Source organism: Miscanthus floridulus, chromosome 18 (genome assembly GCF_019320115.1).
Source record: "Miscanthus floridulus cultivar M001 chromosome 18, ASM1932011v1, whole genome shotgun sequence".
Classification (NCBI taxonomy): Eukaryota; Viridiplantae; Streptophyta; class Magnoliopsida; order Poales; family Poaceae; genus Miscanthus; species Miscanthus floridulus.
The window spans coordinates 36730909-36748697 of record NC_089597.1 but is presented as its reverse complement, the minus strand read 5'-3'; the positions used below and the strand labels follow the sequence as shown (position 1 = coordinate 36748697).

At 48.6% G+C, this 17789-nt stretch overlaps 2 protein-coding genes across 2 annotated transcripts; one reads left to right on the top strand and one right to left on the bottom strand.

Moving 5' to 3' along the window:
- Positions 1 to 388: 388 nt before the first annotated feature.
- Positions 389 to 12632, top strand: LOC136520103 (beta-1,3-galactosyltransferase GALT1-like). Its single transcript, XM_066513504.1, has 8 exons — positions 389 to 1072; positions 2373 to 3384; positions 3732 to 3967; positions 4189 to 4470; positions 4932 to 5060; positions 5149 to 5328; positions 11620 to 11727; positions 11971 to 12632. The coding sequence occupies exons 2-8, from the start codon at positions 2619 to 2621 to the stop codon at positions 12178 to 12180; spliced, it is 1911 nt and encodes a 636-aa protein (XP_066369601.1). The 5' UTR covers positions 389 to 1072; positions 2373 to 2618; the 3' UTR covers positions 12181 to 12632.
- A 219-nt stretch (positions 12633 to 12851) lies between these two features.
- Positions 12852 to 16546, bottom strand: LOC136522036 (protein DMP8-like). Its single transcript, XM_066515817.1, has 2 exons — positions 16399 to 16546; positions 12852 to 14581 (listed from the first exon to the last, which is right to left on the bottom strand). The coding sequence occupies exon 2, from the start codon at positions 13593 to 13595 to the stop codon at positions 12972 to 12974; it is 624 nt and encodes a 207-aa protein (XP_066371914.1). The 5' UTR covers positions 13596 to 14581; positions 16399 to 16546; the 3' UTR covers positions 12852 to 12971.
- Between the last annotated feature and the right edge of the window lie 1243 nt (positions 16547 to 17789).

Genomic DNA, 17789 nt, shown 5'->3' with positions numbered 1-17789 from the left:
GTCTTTCTACATGGTATAGATGACAATAATTTTTTTTACAAATATAGCTCATAGTAGCTTTTTTACGGTTCACAGCTAAATCAAACAGTATTTTAAATTTTTTAGTAAAATATTATAAGGAGGTTTTGGTGCTCATCGGACAAGCTCCCTCTAGTTCGCATGACTTTTTTTTTTTTGAGCGACACTGTGATTGCACATTTGTACACACCTCCCTACGGCAAAATCCGCATCGTTGGCAGCAAATCCGCCTGGCCGGGAGAGTAGGAACCGGATAGGAGGCTCTAGGACCATCGTAAAAAAAGAGCAGAGCGAGGCACGCGACGCGACAAAAAGCCACAGGTCCGGGACCTCGCACAGATGACTGCAGAAGGAGGCCTCGGTCCCGTAACCGCGTGTCTGTCCACCGGTGTGTGTGCTCGCACAAAGCCGCTCCTCTCCTCTCCTCTCCTCTCCTCTCCTCCGGCGCTGCTCCCCGACCGAGAAAGAGGCCAAGAACCCGCTCGTCGAGCCGCGCCGCGTCGACCGCCGAAGCAAGCGTGGCAACTGGCAAACGAGTGAGATCCCAGTCCGCATCGCGCGGCCGCAGCCTGGCCCCGGCCGACCCAACGGCACGCACCCACCCACCTACCCAGTACACCCATCCTCGCGCAGGCGCATCGCCGCCCGACCGCGACTCCTCTTCTCTTCTCCGCCACGGCAGGGCAAAGAGACTGACCGAGCGAGCCCCGCCGGCCCCGCGACACGCGACGGCGCTTATTCGCCCGCTCGCGGTCGGTCGGTCCGTGGCGTGGACCTGAAGCAGCCTCCTCACAGTCAAAGGCTCCCTCCCTCTGACACCGCCGTCGACTTCTCTTCTCCTGCGCTCTCCTGTCCTGCCTTCACCTGACTTGTTCGTCGCTCGCTCCCGGTCTCGGTGGCTTCCTCAGGAGGCCTTGCTGCTCGCTAGCTCCGTCGCTCAGGCGGCGCCTGCGCCAGCGGGGTTAGGCAGGACTCAGGAGTGCCCCGCCGAGCGCGCGCGAGGCTCTTCGGAGCGGCCCAGCGGCCGGGCGGCGGCGGCGGCGGAGGATTCCTGGTGAGTGATTCTGGCATTGGGCTTGTGCTTTGCGGGCTTGGAGCTACACATTGCGAGATGGGGGGGCGGTCGTGTGGAGGAGGATGACGCTGTCGTGTGGCGATTTTCCTCCGAAATTTGGGGTTCGCGTGCTCCGTGCTCGTGTGCTTTGAAGCCTGCTTGCTTCATTTCTGATTTCGCGTGTTGGCGTGCGCCAGATTTCGTTGGGACTCTGGTGATCTGCGTCCCCATTTCTAAAGGTGCAAGAGTATCTGAGTGATGCTCTTTCATTTTTTAAAAAAAAAATCTTCGAAAAGAAAATTGTCGGTGCGGTTTATGCGGTGACGCTAGATTCGCGCTGTCCATTTTATGACCTTTTTGTTCGAAGTAAAAAAAATTACTATGCTGCTCGTTTTTTTTCCCTCCTCTTACAAATATTTTGTAATTGGAATTTTTCGGTTATTAGTAGCCGCGATCCCGCCTTAGGATTTTGTGATAGTTTTGCTACTCTTGATTTTTTTTTCCCAAACAGTTTATCTGTTGTTTCTTGATGTGATTCGTAGCCAACCCTAACTCTTCCCCATTTAAAGCGAGAATTGGATTCGGCATGTATTGCCACAAGAGTTAGTGACGTTTGTTCTTAGTCGAATTGAAGTGCATGATTGCTGAGTGATGAGTCCCTAGCCGTGGGGTTTGAGAGTTCGTCGTTAGGCCAGTCTCAATAGGGATTTCATAGAGTTTTATGGGCATTAAATATGCTGACATGACACTGTCTTGATGAAGAGAGAAGATAAAAGTTTCACGAGAGTAGAGAGAGTTTCATAGAGACGAAACTCTTTTACACTGTTTTCAAAATATGGATGTGTTAAAAACTGAGAGATGAAACCCTGCTGAGACTGGCTGTTACAGATCGTGATATGCACAAAAGGCACAAAAGCAAGGCCGTGTTTAGTTGCACCGAAGCGCCGCCGAGGTCAATGTAGCTATAGTGACCTCTTGTTTTTATTTGGTAATAATTGTCCAATGACCTCTTGTAAGTACAACCAAATTGTGCAATTAGTTTTTGATTTCGTCAACATTGAGTACTCCATGCATGTACCACAAGTTTGATGTGACGGAGAATCTTCTTTTTATATAGTATCAAAGTTGGGAATTTGGTGGAACTAAACATGGATGCGTACAGGAGTATGTGACTGGAGCCTAACCTTTTGCCTTGTATACCCGAATTAATGCTTTTATGCAACCAACATCTCAAATGTGCAGTGTGAGAAAACATTAGGATAAAGTTGATTCTTGTCTGCTGTTTTCTTCTGGTTGGTAGGGCACTCCAACCTGACTCAAGCTTCGTTGGTACGCTTCCTTGTGGTTATAAAAGCTTTCTGGATACACCTGGGAATGTTTGGTTACGTTGAGGGAGTTGTTGAATACACCACATGAGGGTGACAGTTCAGCAGGAATTTGTTCAACTTTTCTGATTGGATGGTTTGGTTCTGAATTTATGTGATGCTTTAGATTGAAGATATAGTGAATGCAAACTCCGGACCAACTTGTCACAAGGTTTTGAGTGATGAAGAAATGGCATGGCGTTGTCATTGTATCTTTGTTCGTCATCTTGGTGTTAAGATATGTGATATTGGATAGCCCACTTGCAGACAAATCGCTTCAGTATGTTTTCCAGCAAAACAGGACGGCAGAATTACATTGGTTAGATGTTCCAAACCCACGTGCAATCCAGAATCCACAGAATTCTTCTGAAGTAATATCAACCAGACTCTTGGCATCCAACCTTTCCATTACCAGAAATCTCTCTGATAGAGAACTTCAATCTTTACATTCTTGGAATCATTTGAGACACCTATTATCTCATGCCCACATTCTACCAGATGGAGTAGAGGCAATCAAGGAAGCTGGAGTTGCATGGAGGGAACTCAATACAGCCCTTGCATATGACGATTCAGTTGTTTCTGTTAATGGCAGCATTCAGCAGAAGGACAAAGGAAAGCAATGCCCTTATTCTATCCGAAGGATGAATGCCACAAGATTAGGGGATAGGTTTGCTTTAAAACTTCCCTGTGGATTGATTCAGGGCTCTTCAATAACTATTATTGGCACTCCTGGTGGTCTTCTGGGCAATTTTAAGATAGAGTTAACTGGAGCTGCAGTTCCTGGTGAACCAGACCCTCCAATTGTTCTTCATTATAATGTCCGTCTTCTTGGTGATAAACTCACAGAAGATCCTGTAATAGTCCAAAATACATGGACAATAGCTGATGATTGGGGTTCTGAAAACCGTTGCCCATCTCCTGATTCAGATGCTAAGGACAGTGCAAAAGGTACTTTTCTTTCAGTGGTCCATATCTTATGCAGGCCATGCAAGAACCATGATATTTTGAGTAAATCTTTCTGTAATCTGGCTACTTTATCCACTTGTTAAAGTATTGAAGCTAGCCATGCACATACAAAATATAATGAAAAACTTTTTCAGTTGATGTTGCTGACATATATCTCCATAACTATGCACTTTACTAAGACAATGGAGCTGAAATGTGTTGATTGATCTAGATATGCATTTTGTTTGTTTGTTTTTATTTCTTATATGCTGTTAAACAAAATGATATGTCTTGGCGACAATCTTCTTCATAGGGTTGACATTGGTTCTTTGCTTTCTCTTGTTTCACAGTGGATGATCTAGAAAAATGTAGTAGCATGGTAGGTGAGGACCAGAAAGAAATCCTTCCCTCTAGGTTGCGTTCAAATGTTTCGACCATGACAGCTGCAAGGAAGAAGAAAGCGGAACCTAGAAAGTATTTTCCATTCAGACAGGGATATCTTGCTGTAACAATTCTTCGTATTGGAGCACATGGGATACATATGACTGTAGATGGCAAACATATCACTTCATTTGCATTCCGAGAGGTAAGTCTTGCATAAGTATAAATAACCCATCATTCCTTTGCATCCTACAGCAATTTATAGGCAAAATGATTTCCCCCTATGTGCTAAAGTATTTGTCATTTCATACATGCTAACATGAAACTATTTTCTTTAGTTATGCACTCTTTTTAGTGATATCACAGTATGTTATGTGCTGCTTTATTTTATTGTTATATTTACACTTTATATATTGATCTCTCCAGGATTTGGAACCAGGGTTTGTTGGTGAAGTAAGAATTGCAGGAGATATTAAATTGCTATCTGTGATAGCAAGTGGCCTGCCTACAACAGAGGACTTCGAGCATGTCACCGACTTAGAAACATTGAAGGCTCCACCTGTGCCCATGAATAAATCTGTTGATCTTTTCATTGGAGTCTTCTCTACAGCTAATAATTTCAAACGCCGAATGGCAGTTCGCAGAACTTGGATGCAGTATGATGATGTGCGCTCAGGAAAAGTTGCAGTTCGTTTCTTTGTTGGCCTGGTAAGAATAAAACTTTGAAAGTGGACAGCTATATTATGGTAATTTGACAATATAGTTGCTTTGGCTTTTAGTTTTTAGTATGGTTCTATGCTTAGAAGTATGTACAAGATAAATTATGACGTAGAAGGACAATAGCATACTAGAAGGCAGCGCTCATCTTAATTGATCCTAAACAATATGTCGAGTGCACTATTGTGGTCAATCGGATACAAATTATGCATGCAACTACCACTCCATTGAGGGTATTTCTGTCTCTGTTGATTGCTTTCTCTACATAACTGCTTGCAATTGCAACGTATCACACCATTTTTTTTGTTTATCAATACTATTGTTTGAACAGCCATTAAACATAATGGTTTTACCAGTCACTTTTCTATATGTTATAATTTTCTACCCTTACTAGTTTGAATTAAATCTCAATTTAGAGTCTATACTCATCTGGCCCTACCTTCCATTGTTAGCACAAAAATGAGGTGGTCAATGAGGAACTCTGGAATGAAGCGCGAACATATGGAGACATCCAGTTGATGCCATTTGTGGATTACTATAGCCTGATTCTTTGGAAGACCATAGCGATCTGCATCTATGGGGTATATCTGATTTATTGCATTATTTTTTATTTTATTTATACGGCACTTGATATTATGTTTGCATTTTCTAAGCAAGTATTCTTTGCAGACAAATGTCCTGTCAGCCAAGTATGTGATGAAAACTGATGACGATGCTTTTGTTCGAGTAGATGAAATACTTTCTTCCCTCGACCGAACCAATATCAGCCATGGACTGTTGTATGGTCGTGTCAATTCTGATTCCCAGCCTCATCGAGATCCATATAGCAAGTGGTACATAACCCCTGAGGTAACTTGTGTTAAATTATATATACTTGAGTAAAATACACCAATTGTCCTTAAACATGCTCTGTGGTGTCCTAAACTCTTAAATTGCACATATGGGTCCCTAAAATTGCTAAATGTGCTACTTGAGGTCCAAATCACTCCAATCAGCACAAGCTTAGTCTATGTGGCATATCAAATGGTACATGGTAATTTTATATGCACAATACATGGTAGTTGTGAGAGAGATAAACTCTGAATAGTATATATTGATTGATCACAGATTACAAGGGATTACAATATATAGGCAGGAGAACTCAAGGGTTCAAGGTGTGAACACAATCTAGGAACCTAATTAACTCATGCTAAATAGCACAAGTGCCTAGCCTGGCGCATGGCTGTATCTAGAGTCCAAGGCGCAGGCACAATAGACTAGGAGGCAAACATAACTTGCTAACATCCCCCCGCAGTCTGAGCATCAGTGCAGCAGACATTCAGACTGGTTCTAAACTCTGTGAAGAGCGAAGATGGCAATCCTTTGGTGAAGATGTCGGCATACTGAGAGGTGGTTGGAACATGAAGAACTCGAACAGCACCAAGAGCAACATGTTCCCGAACAAAATGGAGATCAATCTTGATGTGTTTAGTCCGCTGTTGCTGGACTGGGTTGGCGGACATGTAGACGGCGCTAATGTTATCACAGTAGACCAATGTAGCACGCTGCAAGGGGGACTGTAATTCACTGAGAAGTTGGCGCAGCCAGGAAGCTTCTGCAACAGTGTTGGCAACGGCGCGATATTCAGCTTCGGCACTGGATCGGGACACGGTGTTTTGGCGTTTGGAGGACCAGGAAATGAGGTTATCACCAAGGAAGACCACATATCCAGAAGTGGACTTGCGAGTATCCGGGCAGCCGGCCCAGTCAGCATCAGAGTAGGCGACCAGCTCATGTTGGGATGAGGGGCGGAGCACCAACCCCAAATGTAGAGTCCCGCGAACATACCGAAGGATCCGCTTGAGGGCAGCCAAGTGAGGTTCCCGTGGATCATGCATGTGGAGACACACTTGCTGAACAGCATAAGCAATGTCCGGACGAGTGAAAGTGAGGTACTGAAGAGCACCGGCTAGGCTGCGAAAATCAGAGGGATCCTGAACTGGGTCACCACTTACTGCAGATAGCTTTGGATTGGTGTCAACTGGAGTAGAGCAGGGTTTGCATTCAGTCATACCAGCCCGGTCAAGAATCTCCATCATGTATTGTTGCTGAGACAAAAGCAGACATCCATCCCGGTGCTGAACTTGCATTCCAAGAAAATGGTGTAACTTGCCAAGGTCCTTCATGTTGAACTCACGCTGTAGGGCAGATATGATGCGACGGAGGACAGCTGTGGAGGAGGCAGTGAGGATGATGTCATCTACGTACAGCAGCAAGTATGCTGTGTCGGCACCATGATGGTAGATAAATAGGGAGGTGTCTGTCTTGGCATTCACAAATCCAAGGGAGAGAATAAATGTAGCAAAGCGACTGTACCATGCCCGAGGAGCTTGCTTGAGACCATAGAGAGACTTGTTGAGTCGACAGACATCCGGGATGAGTGGGATCCTCAAAACCAGCAGGCTGTGCAGCAAAAACAGTTTCAGACAGGGTCCCGTGTAGAAAGGCATTCTTTACATCGAGCTGGTGAACTGGCCATTCGCGGGAGAGGGCGAGGGAGAGCACTGTCCGAACTGTGGCGGGCTTGACAACAGGACTGAATGTCTCGTCAAAGTCGATCCCCGGGCGCTGAGTAAAGCCTCGAAGGACCCAACGAGCCTTGTAGCGCTCTAGGGACCCGTCAGCCCTGAATTTGTGCTTGAAAATCCATTTACCAGTGACAATGTTGCCTTGAGACGGGCGAGGAACAAGCTCCCATGTGTTGTTCTGAAGGAGAGCAGAGAACTCTTCTTCCATGGCAGCCCTCCAATTGGGATCAGTAAGGGCAATACGGAAGCTGCGGGGCACCGGTGACAGTGTTGTGCTGTTGTAGACACTAGGAAGCTGGTGACCAGCTTTGGCGCGTGTTGTCATGCTGTGATTGTTGACGGTGGGCTGCACAGACACGGCGCCCTTGGGCAGAGCCGGCGGGCTGGAGGCAGCCGGTTGCGGAGGAGGAGCGACTGCCTGGCGCCGTGAATACACCAGCAGTGGTCGAGGCCTGACGGGGGCTGCTGCAGGAACGGAGGGACCTGGGGCGCTGGGGGCTGCAGCAGCGCCTGGAGCTGCAGCAGCAGCAGGCGTAGATGGAGCGGCTTGCCGGGCTGCAGCAGCGCCTGGAGCTGCAGCAGCAGCAGGTGTAGAGGGAGTGGCCTGTCGGGCGCCTGATATTGGTGAAAGAACCTTGCCCGGCACCGGAGTGGCAGCTGCTGTCTCGACGGCTGCACCGTCACTGAATGCCACACGAGGACAGTCCGTGCAGGGTGCTGATGGCGTGCCGACAGGGGGTGCTGCACGTGGCCGTGCAGGAACACCAACGGAGGTACCTGTAGGAAATAAAGGTAGTGGTGCACTGGGCATGGGATCAGCATCATCAGTTAGAAAATCGAAGTCCGCTGGATTGGGAGGAGTGGGCTGCTGGGAAAGGGGGAACGAGTTCTCATCAAACACGACATGTCGAGAGATGAGAACACGATTGGTTTGAAGGTCGAGGCAGCGGTATCCTTTATGGTTGGAGGAATAGCCAAGAAAGCTGCACAAGGAGGATCGAGGGGCAAGTTTGTGGGTGGCTGTGGCAGAAAGGTTAGGATAGCAAGCGCAGCCAAAGACGCGAAGATGGTCGTATTGGGGCTGAACACCAAACAGGACAGAGTGAGGTGTGGAGGAGTGAAGGGTTTTGGTGGGTAGGATGTTGAGAACATGTGTGGCGACGTGTAATGCTTCAACCCAGTATGAAGGAGGCATGCAAGCTTGAATAAGAAGGGAGCGAACCGCATTATTGATGGTGCGGATCATGCGCTCAGCCCGCCCATTCTGAGATGAAGTATATGGACAGGACATGCGAAGGTGGATGCCGTTGGTGAGGAAGAAGGAGCGGGAGATAGAGTTATCGAACTCCCGGCCATTGTCACACTGGATAGCTTTTACAGCAGTGCCATACTGAGTGCGAACATAGGCGAGAAAGTTAGTTAGAGTGGTAAACGTGTAAGATTTGAGACGAAGAGGAAACGCCCAAACATAGTGGGAATAATCATCGAGTATAATTAAGTAGTATTTGAAGCCAGAAACACTAACAACTGGGGAAGTCCATAAATCATAGTGAATGAGCTCAAATAAATTAGAGGCCCGAGAAGATGATGTTTGAAACGGAAGGCGTGTATGACGCCCTAACTGACACGCATGACAAATAGAACCAAGTTCTTTAGTACAGCCAGGAATAACAGAGGTGACTTTGGACAACGTGTCACGACCAGGATGGCCAAGCCGACGATGCCAAAGTGCAGGTGAGGAATCAGCAGCAAGGGCGGTGGCGCCGGGGAGATGTAATGGGTAGAGGGGCCTGGAGCTATTGCACCTGATGATCACCTTGTGAGACTCCAGATCCTTCACAGAACAACCAGCAGGGTCAAATTCAACAACACAATTATTGTCAGTGGTGAACTGACGTACTGAAATGAGGTTTTTAATGAGGCGTGGTGAAACAAGAACATTATTGAGGGACAGAGAATCGGTGAGAGTGGTGGTGCTAGTGGCGGTGACAGGAAGTAAGGAGCCATCACCGACAATGATAGAAGAAGGAGAAGGATACTGTGAAGAGTTAGGGTGTGAAAGAGTGCGAGAATCAGAAGTCATGTGGGAGGTGGCACCTGAGTCGAAGTACCAGTCGCTGTTCGGCGGCTGCTGTAGTGTCATGGTGCTGAAGGTGGAAGCAAGGGATTGCTGATCGAAGGCCGCCGGAAGACCGGTTGGAGAGGTGTAGAAGCCGGGAGGAGCCGAGGTGCCGAAGAAAGGCACAGGAGCACCCTGTTGACCGTAGAAGGCAGCAGGAGAGGCCTGCTGCAGGTACTGCTGCTGAAACGGTGCTGGAGGGTGCTGCTGCGAAGCCAGGAAGGCTCCCTGTTGTGCCAGCAACGCCTGCTGGTGTGGTGGCTGGGTGGGTGCACCGCGAAGCAGAGGACGCGACCCGGGGACAATGAGCCACGGGTTATAGTGGGTGGGCCAAGACCCACTCGCCCCTTGGTTGGATGGAGCAGACGTGCCTGAGCCGCCGCCTTTGCCGCCCCTGTGTCCACCGTTGTCGCCTTGGCCCCGAGCGCCGCGACGATTGTTTTTGCCACCAAAGCCGCCCCCTTTGCCACCCCCAGGCTCGGTGTTAGGATGCCCAGAAATCTGCTGGGAGGCGGGACGAGGGGACGAGGAGCCGCTGCCTGTGCTGGCGACGAGAGCCGTGGGAGGAGACAGAGTCGGGGCCCCCATGGTAAGCTCCTCGAGAGTGAGCTCGTCGCAGGCCTCCAAGAAGGAAGGGAAGGGACGGCTGCGTCGAAGATGGCGGCCAACGGAGACAAACCGCTCGTTCAAACCTCGGATGAGATTGAGGACGAGGGAGCGGTCGCTGACGGGTTCACCCAGATCAGTGAGGTTGTCGGCGGTGGTCTTGAGAAGCTTGCAGTAGTCGGTGACAGATAGGTCCCCCTGGACAAGCGTGCGAAGTTTGGCGTCAAGAATGAGAGCGTGCGCCTCCCGGTTGCCGAGAAATTGGCTCTCAATGGCAAGCCAGGTGGTACGGGCAGTGTCGCCTTGGTCGCCGCGATGCCGGACAATGTCGTGGAGATTGTCGGAGAGGGTGCCGTAGAGCCAGGAGCGGACGACGCAGTCCATGCGTTCCCAGTCTGACGAGTTCAGGGGACGATCGTCCTGAAGAACATGGCCCTGAAGGGAGTACTTGCCCAGGGCGAGCAGGAATTGCTCGCGCCACCGAGCGAAGCTGCCGGAGGTGACGTCGAGAACGACGTGGACAAGATGACGGATGTTCTGGACGGCCACAGCTTGGGCGTGTAGGTGAAGAACAGCAGTAGCCTCCTGAAGAGCTATGGCGGCCTGAACTGAGGTACGAGGGCCATCGAAGAGGGAGGACGCGTCCTCGTCGCGGTCCTCTGGCGGATCTTCAAGGGGAGGGTCGGCAGCGGCCCGCTCCTGGGCCGCGCGCTCCAGGGCGGCGCGGACGCGCGCAGCCGCAGCGTCGCGCTCGGTTGCCGCGGCGGCGGCCTCGGCTTCGGCCTCTTTGGCGCAAGCAAGAGCGGCGCGACGGGCGGCAGCCTGGGCGGCGCGGGCGTCCTCCTGGCGCTTGCGCTCGGCCTCGTTGTCAGCAGCAGAGGGGTGAAGGGAGCCGGCCATGGCGGAGAAGGGAGGGGCGGCGCAAGGGGCAGCATGCCGGAGGCGGCGGCGCTAGAAGCAGCACGCCAGAGAAGCGGAAGGGAAAACGGGTGTTACCCGGACTCGTGATACCATGTGAGAGAGATAAACTCTGAATAGTATATATTGATTGATCACAGATTACAAGGGATTACAATATATAGGCAGGAGAACTCAAGGGTTCAAGGTGTGAACACAATCTAGGAACCTAATTAACTCATGCTAAATAGCACAAGTGCCTAGCCTGGCGCATGGCTGTATCCAGAGTCCAAGGCGCAGGCACAATAGACTAGGAGGCAAACATAACTTGCTAACAGTAGTGACAATGGCCATGAGCATGTAGTAGAGAACGGGGATATCTAAGACTTCATGCAAGAGTGCCACTGCCACATACGTAATTACATGTTGATTAGGGTGATTTGGACCTCATGGGACACACTTAAACAAGATTATGAACCTAGATGTAGATTTTAAGAGTTTGTCTACCTAAATGACACCCCAGTACAAGTTTGAGGACCGCAAATGCTATATGTTTATATCAAGAGATTCTGCAAAATATCATTTCTATATATGATAAGGCTCTTCCTCTAGACCATTGCTCTGCCATGTGTTTTCTCTAATGTTCTATAAATGGTGGATTGAGACATTGCGTAAATGCTCACTTAAGCAGCTCAAGTTTTGTATAAAAGCAGCATTAGGGGGTTAGGGGCTCCTGCATGCATGTATGAGAAACATATAAAAGCTGGTTAAGCACCTGCATACTGTTGCAGTGTTGCAGCACTAACTAGTGGTTGGTTGTCACTCTGCTTATTAGCATATTGGTTTTTAAGCATATTTTGCTGCCTTATTTTCAATAATTTAGTTCTGGTTTTACCATTTTGTGCGGCGGATCAAGTGTGGTAACTGTAACTAATGTTTTGCTTGAATTAGGAATGGCCTGAGGAGAGTTATCCTCCATGGGCGCATGGACCAGGATATATTGTTTCAAAGGACATAGCTAAAGAAGTTTACAGGAAACACAAGAGTGGGGATTTAAAGGTACTGCCAAACTTCTGTGGAAATTTATTTTCGTGCTGTTATATGGAGTAATTGGAACGGTTTAGTTGCTTCAGTTTGGATAGCATTGAAGGCAATAAATATGACAAATACTGTGATGTATGATCTACTCAGTATCTTAAAAATAGACGCAACCTTAGTAGCTGCTGGTTTCTAACCGCTGTGGTCATGGTATTTCAAATTCTTTCTATACTGAATAGGATATTATCATCATCACTCTTACAGATGTTCAAGCTGGAGGATGTCGCGATGGGAATATGGATCAATGAGATGAAGAAGGATGGCTTGGATGTCAAGTATGAGAATGATGGGAGGATCTTGGTTGAAGGATGCGAGGATGGGTATGTGGTTGCTCACTACCAAGAACCAAGGGATATGATGTGCCTCTGGGATAAGGTTCAGAAAACAAAACGAGGAACATGTTGCAAAGAATAACAGAAATAATGCGAATGGTGCTTTATGTTATGGTGGTTGCTGTTGGCCGTTGCTTGAACAGACACCGTCACGCTAAAACGTTCTTGATATATACAGCCCCGCCTAAGAGGATTCTTGCAGAACTGGAAGGGAAACAAAGTTTTGGATATCTTCTAAGTTTGTTTCGTCCGCAGTTTGAAGAGTTTCAAGTCAAACTTGGGGATATGCATTGTAGACAGAATGTAGGTCACATCTGTTTTGGCGTAGGTAGGAGGGTACTGCTTTGCTTACTTTGTGGCTTGTAAAATACTCCCTAGTATCTTGCTAGAATGTAGGATACAGCGGCGGCAGTTTACGTTAGGATAGATAGATTGAGCCAGTCTTACCATTCTTTTGAAAGGAATGCATTTTGCATCTGGTGTAAAGCTATTTGGTGGCCATTCTCTTGTATAATCCATTCAATGTTCACTCCACGCCTGATTTTCCCCCCAGTCCCCTTCTGACTCATTCTGAAGTAATTTCAAATCATTACTGATTAAGGCTCTGTTCGGCTTACCCCATATTTGGCTCCTTTTTTCAGCCGGAACAGTGTTTTTCTCTCACAACAATTCAGCCGGAACCGTGTTTTTCAGCCAGTTTCAGTCAAGTTTCAGACCAGCGAAAGGGTAAGATAGGATCACATCACATCCAAGTTTTTACAGGTGCTAAGAAAACATGAAGCATAAAATGATCCAAGACACCGTTTGATCACAGATTCACAGGTACGGAAGAAAGTTACACTGCCATACTCTCTGTTCTGGTCTCTGCTGTTTCTACGCAGCCAAGCAACCGATGCCGTAGCGGGTGTTTGGGAACACCAGGAAGAGGCCGCTGCACACGGCGCCCACCATGAGCGGGAAGCTCTCCATCACCTCGTCCATCTCCTTGCGGTGGCCGGTGACGAGGCACCCGGAGACCCGGTAGTCCGCGAGCGCGACGGCCGCGAAGACCAGCACCGACATGACGGCGTGCACGACGTCGACGAAGGCGAGCCGGTACCTCTCCTCCCTGGGCACCTCGACGCCGTCGAGCCCGGTCCTGAACAGCGACAGGCCCCGCGGCGTGACGAAGCCGTAGTACACCTTCCCGTCCGGCGCGCGGAAGCTGTCGGTGAAGTGGAAGAGGAAGCATGAGGCGGCGCAGAGCGCGAGGAGCGCCCTGAGCATCGCGACGCTGACCGCCGAGCAGGTGCCGTCGCCCGAGGCGGCCGGGAGGAGCATCTCGAAGGTCAGCAGCGTGCCCGTGGGGAGGAAGTTGGCCAGCATGGACGTCTTGGAGAGCGTGCTCTGGACGCCCCTCGCCACCGCGCGGCGCTTCCTCCCCGCGCCCGCCGGCGGCGAGCCGCCGCGCACCTCGACAGACACCGCACCGGCCGCGGCGACGTTGCTGCGGTCCATGGGTGCGTTCTTGGTGAGAGAACGTACGTGGAAGTGGAACTGTTTTCGCGACGTTCCCAGAGACTGGAAAAAGCAAGCGGTTGGTTTGCTGCTCGGCTGTTCATGGGCGCGTTCTTATGTAGATGTACGTACGGCGCGCCTGGCGAACGTTGGGCAGTGCTTGAGTTCAAATGACGTGCAAACTGCTGGTACGCATAACTGTTCCCTCCGGCTCTGAATCTCTTCAAATCAAACTTCCAAATGCGTGACGAGTGCGTGCCGCGTGCGTCTACTGGCGAGATTGCTGGGCCGCGTCAACGTAAAAAAAAAAAAGATTGCTGGGCCGCCTGGCCGAGACCAACAATCGCTGCGTCTCTCTCGCCCAACTGCCCGAGCCGTGCGAGGTCATCCCACGTACTCCTAAACTAGGCCCACCGTCCGCGGGCTAGAACGAATGTGTCTTTCAGCCATACAGGGCCACATGTGTTTCATCATTGGTCCCAAAACCACCGCTCCAGCAAGCCCAGACTGATCATGGAATCTATAATAATCTCTATATATTTTATAGTTCCTACTCAACTCTAAAGCTGAGCTCTCATGCAGCCACGTCATCAGAAATCAAAGACCCTCAAATTTTCTCTCACCACATTTATCGGCAGTCACAGCAACGACCCCTTGAGTTCACGAAACGGCAGCCTCCTATAACTTTCGGGCATCCGAAGGGACCTTGCCTGCCTTGGCTTTTCAATCTTCCGTGATTCCTCTCCATCATATATATGCATCTAGCCAATGGCCTCATGGCACACTTGCAGGTGATCCTGGATTGGTTGCGAGCCGTCAAAAGACGGCCTTGACGGAATCGCCGGCCATCATTCAGTGCACAGGGACGATGTCTGACCGCCGGCTCCTCGATCGGAGTAGTAGGTGACCTCTTCGCCCACGCCGGCAGCTAGATTCGTTAGTTGTACTCCCATTAATCTCCATTCCACCCAAAAGTTTATCAATTTCTGTACAGAGGAAAATGAGGAGAGATTATGTTTGATTGAGTTGTGTTTTTGTCTTATCGTCATGCGTGAAGATCTTCTTTGGACTCACATAGGGTGTCAAAATCAAGTGTCCAGTCGAGTATTTCTTACGGGTTTGTTACGTGCATTAGACAACCAACTGCTGGCCGTTGCTTTATACTAAAAAAATCAAGAATGTCCCATAATTTAATCTTCATCACTGGCCAAGCGTAAGTCTCGATTTTTTATTGGTTAGTTCCAAAAATCAGGCTACGACTACCGTGGAAACACAAATAACTAGGTAACCTTCTTAAAATATCCCATCGTTCCCTTTTTTCAATCCCTGAAATATTTTTACACATAGTTTCCTTCAACTTTTAGCCATTATGGCAAAGAAAATTTTAAGTTCATGTTGATATTTGGTCATCCCATTGCACAAAATGGCAAACAAATCGTTGCACAAAACGACAAACAAAATTTTAAATTACATATATTATGACAATTCTCCATTCTATGCATTATATATCTTTTCCCACCATACTTCTATATCATACACATTATTCTCCTAACAAATGCCACGCAACTTTATTCTTTGTCCCTTTGGTTAGCTTCTTTCATCCAATGTTTTTATAAAATTGGTGTCCACAGATTTCAGCAACAACGCGCGGTGAATTCAACTAGTACTCTATATTTTTCAGCTCTATTATGTGTTTCTAAAAAAAAGCTCTATTCTATGTTTTTCAGCCAAGCAGGTGTAGCTTCACTCTAGAAAAAAGGTGAGAGCACCTAAAAGGGTGCTCTAGAAACTCCGCGCCTCGGCCTCACGTTCCGTCTACCAAGAGATCATCAAGGCCGAGGGTATGGGTAGTTAGAGCAAACCCAACACAACATTATTGATCGTTAGCCCTAACCAAAAGTTACAATCCACATAGACATCGATGAATGAGACCTCCAACTTTTCCATGCATGCATATTTTCCTTTAATTCTTAGACCAGAGCCGACGTACAAATATATAGAGGTGGCGGCTCTCGTCATAAAAGAAGAGGATGAACACTGAGGCATCAACGAGTGACTCCTTACTTGAGAGGGAAAATGTACTTGTGTCCGTGCCGACGAACGTATTCTATCCATATTGTAGAAGCGAGCCAAAGGTAGGATTTGAGGAGGATACTCATTAGATCTCTAAGTTGTATTTAGTACTAGTACATAAGTAGAGTTATTGGAGTCAGACTTTTGTAACTCAATATTCTCTTAAATATGAGAGGAATGATGTTGCTATAAGCCTATAGCTAACATAACAAGTTTGTGAGAGGGAGACGACGCCTTACTGGGACCCTGGAGCAATTGATGTTGTGGTATTGAGGAGGATGTCCGTAGTCATGTCCTGAGATATAGGCTTCTAAGATAACCATGAGGAAGAGAGAAGAGAAAGATAGATAGGTGAGTAGAGAGAGTACTTGAAGGATAACACTACTTATTTTAACGAACTAAGCATATAGAGTTTACTCATGTTGTTTACTTTGGGCACCGGAGACCATCCAACTCACAGAAAGGGATGAGAAGAAGAGCTACGAGTCCACCCCTAAAGTCATATAGAATAGAACTAACATGGTAGAATACATAGGCCCGATAGGGATGCCACCTGTCGGCTATCACTGCGATATGTTGAACTAAATACAAACCAAGGTAACCTCTAGTATAGGCACCACACTGCAACTATTGATACTACCTTACTCGACGCCAAAGCAGTGGAAGAGAAACTTGTAAACAACTTAAGTAATGACCGAATGCTCAATTAATCAGAAGGGAACAGAGTTACCTGACAATACCCAGACGTTACTCGAAGTTGAGCAACATCTTTTAAGGTACAAAGTGGTAGAGAAGCCGATAACTCTGGCTTCTCCCTGTCACTCACCATGGCTCTATCCCTTTTTCTAAGTAGTAGAAGAGCAGAGGAGAGCAGAGCTTTTAATCTTCTCATCTTGTGTTTCAAAAGAGAGGGAGTGAGGGCTCCATTTATAGTGATAGAAAGTGACTTGGAGGAATATATTGGAGATGCTTCGTTGATTCTATGGAACATTTCGAAGTGGAGTAGGAGTCCTTGAAGCCTCCCCATGATGCTCTCATGCCTCAACCTAGCCAAAACTGATCTTGGATGGTTGGTGGAAGTGTTCTCCACGTGCTAGAGTTGAACCAGGCAAGAACTAGATCCAAAGGTCCCAAGGGACAAATTTGAGCTTGATGATAAATTCAGTGACCCAAAACATCTATCGTGCAATAAAATAGAAATTTCATGATGATCTTCGCTAAGAGGTGATTGATATTCTGAACTACATGCAAAAATTAGTGCAATTTGTATCTAATGCCACGATTGATTTCCTTTAACACAAAAAATATGGTCGGATCTACCCACATATATTCAGTTTGCACATGCTCGGATTGTCGAATTTTTTGTTTTTTTGCCCTTTTTTTGAAAGTTTTTTTTACAAATCTGCCCTTGGAGGTATGCTTTCAAAATCTAGACCCTCACCTCGGCACCAGGGTTATTGGCGTTGAGCTAACACGTCTCGGCGCCAGTGTATTTGGCGCCTAGGTTTTGGGGCCATGTAGGCATTGATGAAAATGTGGCGTCGGCGGTGACCTGGCAGGCACCTTGGCGCCACAGATCTTGGCGCCGAGCTTGGCGCCATAGATCTTGGCGCCGGCCTTACAGGTGGGTCTGTTTTCTTTCTCTCTTCCTTTCTCTCCTCTCTTCCTTTTCCGTTCTCTCTCACGCCTCTGTCTCCCGCCCGCTCGACGCCGCCCGACGCTGGCGCTGCTCCCCGCCCCACCCCGCGCACCGTCCGGCAGCGCCTAGACCATCGATCCCCGCGTGTCGTGCCGCTCCGCGTCGGTAGCCATGCCCTACCCTCTTCGTCCTGCGCACTGGCCGGCCACGCCCCGCCTTGCCCATCCCCGCGTGCGCCCTAGGCTGCCGAGCCCCGCGCGTTGTGCTGCGCCGCGCCGGCCGAGAGTGCCCCGCCCATGACTGTTGCGCCGCCCTCCCCGTCATCAAACCCGAACGACCATGACCACACTGGCCCCTGCTGCGCCGCCCTCCCTTGCCCGCTTCACAAGGGCAGCGGGGCTGTAGGCCGGTAGTGGGGTGCCGTTTGCCGACCTCCTGTGGTTGCCTGCCCCCGCCCACTTGGCCGCTCTGGTTGCCGGCCG

Coding starts and splice junctions, on each gene's coding strand:
- LOC136520103 (XM_066513504.1), top strand. CDS start 2,619: ATGAAGAAATGGCATGGCGTTGTCATTGTATCTTTGTTCGTCATCTTG. Junction 3,968..4,188: donor CTTCATTTGCATTCCGAGAG/GTAAGTCTTGCA, acceptor TGATCTCTCCAG/GATTTGGAACCAGGGTTTGT. Junction 5,061..5,148: donor TAGCGATCTGCATCTATGGG/GTATATCTGATT, acceptor TATTCTTTGCAG/ACAAATGTCCTGTCAGCCAA.
- LOC136522036 (XM_066515817.1), bottom strand. CDS start 13,595: ATGGACCGCAGCAACGTCGCCGCGGCCGGTGCGGTGTCTGTCGAGGTG.